This window comes from Malus sylvestris, chromosome 12 (assembly GCF_916048215.2).
Source record: "Malus sylvestris chromosome 12, drMalSylv7.2, whole genome shotgun sequence".
Lineage (NCBI taxonomy): Eukaryota > Viridiplantae > Streptophyta > Magnoliopsida > Rosales > Rosaceae > Malus > Malus sylvestris.
In genome coordinates, this window is record NC_062271.1 from 10,344,039 (window position 1) to 10,347,004 (window position 2,966).

General features: G+C 32.6%; 1 protein-coding gene across 1 annotated transcript; it reads left to right on the forward strand.

Moving 5' to 3' along the window:
• The first annotated feature begins 1,902 nt into the window (after positions 1–1,902).
• LOC126592136 (auxin-responsive protein SAUR68-like) lies at positions 1,903–2,367 on the forward strand. The gene has a single exon (XM_050257886.1). It carries the CDS (start codon positions 1,903–1,905, stop codon positions 2,365–2,367), a length of 465 nt encoding a protein of 154 aa, XP_050113843.1.
• Positions 2,368–2,966: the final 599 nt, after the last annotated feature.

The following is a 2,966-nucleotide window of genomic DNA, read 5'->3' on the forward strand; positions in this document are numbered from 1 at the left end:
TATTTTCCAGAATGCAGAATTACTAGTTCTGTTGGTTTGAGAGCTACGGTGGTGTTTCCTTCATTTATATATATTTTCACCTGAAACCTCAGACAAACTTTTAATATTCGTAGTTTTCTTAGGGGTGTAATTTTCGCTGTAGAGCCGTATGTGATTAATGATATTAGATGTTAAGTTCCGTCCTCGCTAACTATTTTTTGGTCAAGAAGATACTTGGTTAAAATACTATTAGTGGAGAAAATTATATAGTATTCCCTTGTGGAGAAAGTTCCGATGTGCAGCAACTATACGCATCTTTGGATATTACTATGAATTATATTACGTTATATCTTGTTGAATAAAGACACATATCTTGGCAGTCGGTTATTTCTATGATTTAGTTATTTCGACACAAGATTTTTGAGTTCCAAAGTACTCTTTTGATTTTTCGATAATGTTATTCAATTGTACCTTTGCTAGTTGGAAATCCGGAGAATGATAATACCAACGACTTAGCGTCCTCCACTCTTATCATAAAAGACTATTTCATATTATTTATTTATTTATTTAGTTTATTAGGAGAAAACTAAGGGCATGTTTTATAAGGAATAGAAACTGTAGAATTATTTTAATTCTTGAGTTTTACTATATTATGGGTAAATGAATCATTTCATTCCGTAATTTTTTTTGCTCTTACTTGCAAAGTAAGGAATCGAAAAAGTCAAGTCTATCCTTAAAATCCATAATCAAATACATAAAAATCAAGAATTAGATTGAATAGGGGACGAGTTGATTTGATTCCCTTTCCTTCTCCTATTTTATTAAGCTTTCCAATTCATTCTTTTTCCCATTTCTATTAAGTAAACATCTCGCGTGTCAAGATTTCAAGGTTGGGCATGTGGTTCACTACTGATTGAGGTGAAATATGTCCTAACTTAATCACTTTTATTAGGTTTTATCACAAAGACTTTAGTGTTATTAGTTAGAACCATTCATTTATAGGTAGTAATAAATATTAAAACAATAGCAAGGTTAGGAACCATTCATTTATAACTATCAAGTTTAAAATAAATAGAAAACTTCATTTTAATTCTTGGCAAAAATGACTTTTAGATTAAAACTATGAGTAAGATCAAAATCTAATTTTAGTCCCTTGATACATTAATAACCTCATTTATTAATTATATTTTGGCCTAGTGCCTTTCTTTTCTATGAAGTTCTGCCCTTAACCAAAAAAAAAAAAAAAAAAAATTTCATTTTTTTTAAAATAAATTGAGATTGCATTCTTCAATAACAAACTATATATACGTCATGTTTCCTTTTTGCGACACAACTTCTGAACTATGCTACTGGAAAAACAAATTAGTGAAATAGATATGCAACTATAGAACTTAAAAATAATAATTAAAGTTGAGAAGCATCGCAGGGCCATCCTGGTCCCCAGCATATAGCTAGTTCCGCCCTTAGTTTTGTCTTTGTGTGTCCTAGTAATTAACCAACTGATACGATCTGCTTGTAATCTATATAGTAACAAACTGCTAAGATATCAATCTGCCCTTAAACCACAAGACATAAATATTGCATAGTTTTTCAAACAGTATCCAATAACAGTAATCAATAAGTAAGTATTGAATTGTTCTACATCGAAAATCACTACACCCAAAATAGTACAAAACTAACGGATTGTCTGAAGTGCCTAAATATATATATATATATATAGGAAACCAATACCGTTGCTTTCCATACATCTGCACAGTACGAAGTAACAACATTTACCATTCAAGCTATAAAGGAAACCAATACCGTTGCTTTCCATCCATCTGCACAGTACGAAGTAACAACATTTACCATTGAAGCTAGAAAAATATTTCAAGAATTTATTCTCTTCTTTTCTCTAGCTCATATCTCATATCTCATATCATCATGGACATGATCGTTACGAGTCCCAAGAGACTCATGAAAATGGCTAGGAAATTGCAGAAGACAGCTGATATGGGGAGGAAGAAAATTTCAAACCCAAGAGTAGTTGGTAACAACTCCAATAATACAGACTGCAACTCGATGGGCGAAAAGGGTACTTTTGTCATCTACACTGTTGATAAGAAGCGTTACGTGCTACCATTATCTTATCTGCATAACTGCATTTTCCAAAAGCTTTTTAAGCTGTCCGAAGAAGAATTTGGACTCTCAAGTAGTAGGCCTATCATCGTGCCATGTGACTCGCTCTTCATGAATTACATAGTCTCACTCCTCCAACGTGGAATAACTACGGATTTGGAGAAAGCTTTACTGATCAACTCTACCATTAGTAGTAGCTGCTTCATTGGTTCTACTAATTTATATAAAGGCAAAACAGGACAACAATTACGAGTCCTTTCCGGTTACTGATCACCTAATTTCTTTGTATTTTTGTAAATAATCTCTGTCAGGCATCCTTATGTATACAATTCATATACTGTGTTGTATTTTGGAAACTGAGAAAAAAGGATTTTTCCTTATATTGTTGCCCCTCTAATGTTATGTTCCATCATAATTAACTAAAGTATTGAAAACCGTCATATTGATCACCGTGTAGTTCTTATATTTGATAGTTGATCCTAATTTCTGTTCCTAGGCGGCCTGAGTTTATTTGTTATTCCTCCAATTATATAGGCGGAATTGGAGGAACCCTAATCACTATATTAAGGATGTCCCTGCTTTCGTAAAATACACGTTCCATTCCGAGCAAACCCTATTATTGCTAGAACACTTCCGCTTGTTGAAAGTAGAAGACTCTTTTGTCCTCCGCAAGAGCCATGTCTTGCGTATTCCAAAGATAAATCAATTGCAATTTTGGTTTATCAAATCCATTATCCTTATGTCTTGTTGTTCTTATGATTTCATAAATATCTTACAGTTCAATCCATGTGCTTTTTATTTACCATAAAATGAAAATTAAAGAATGCTAACAATCTTCTCATTTGAACATTTTCGGGTCTAATTCTCAT

Excerpts from the sequence above, each read along its gene's own strand:
- LOC126592136 (XM_050257886.1), top strand. The coding sequence starts at position 1,903 with ATGGACATGATCGTTACGAGTCCCAAGAGACTCATGAAAATGGCTAGG.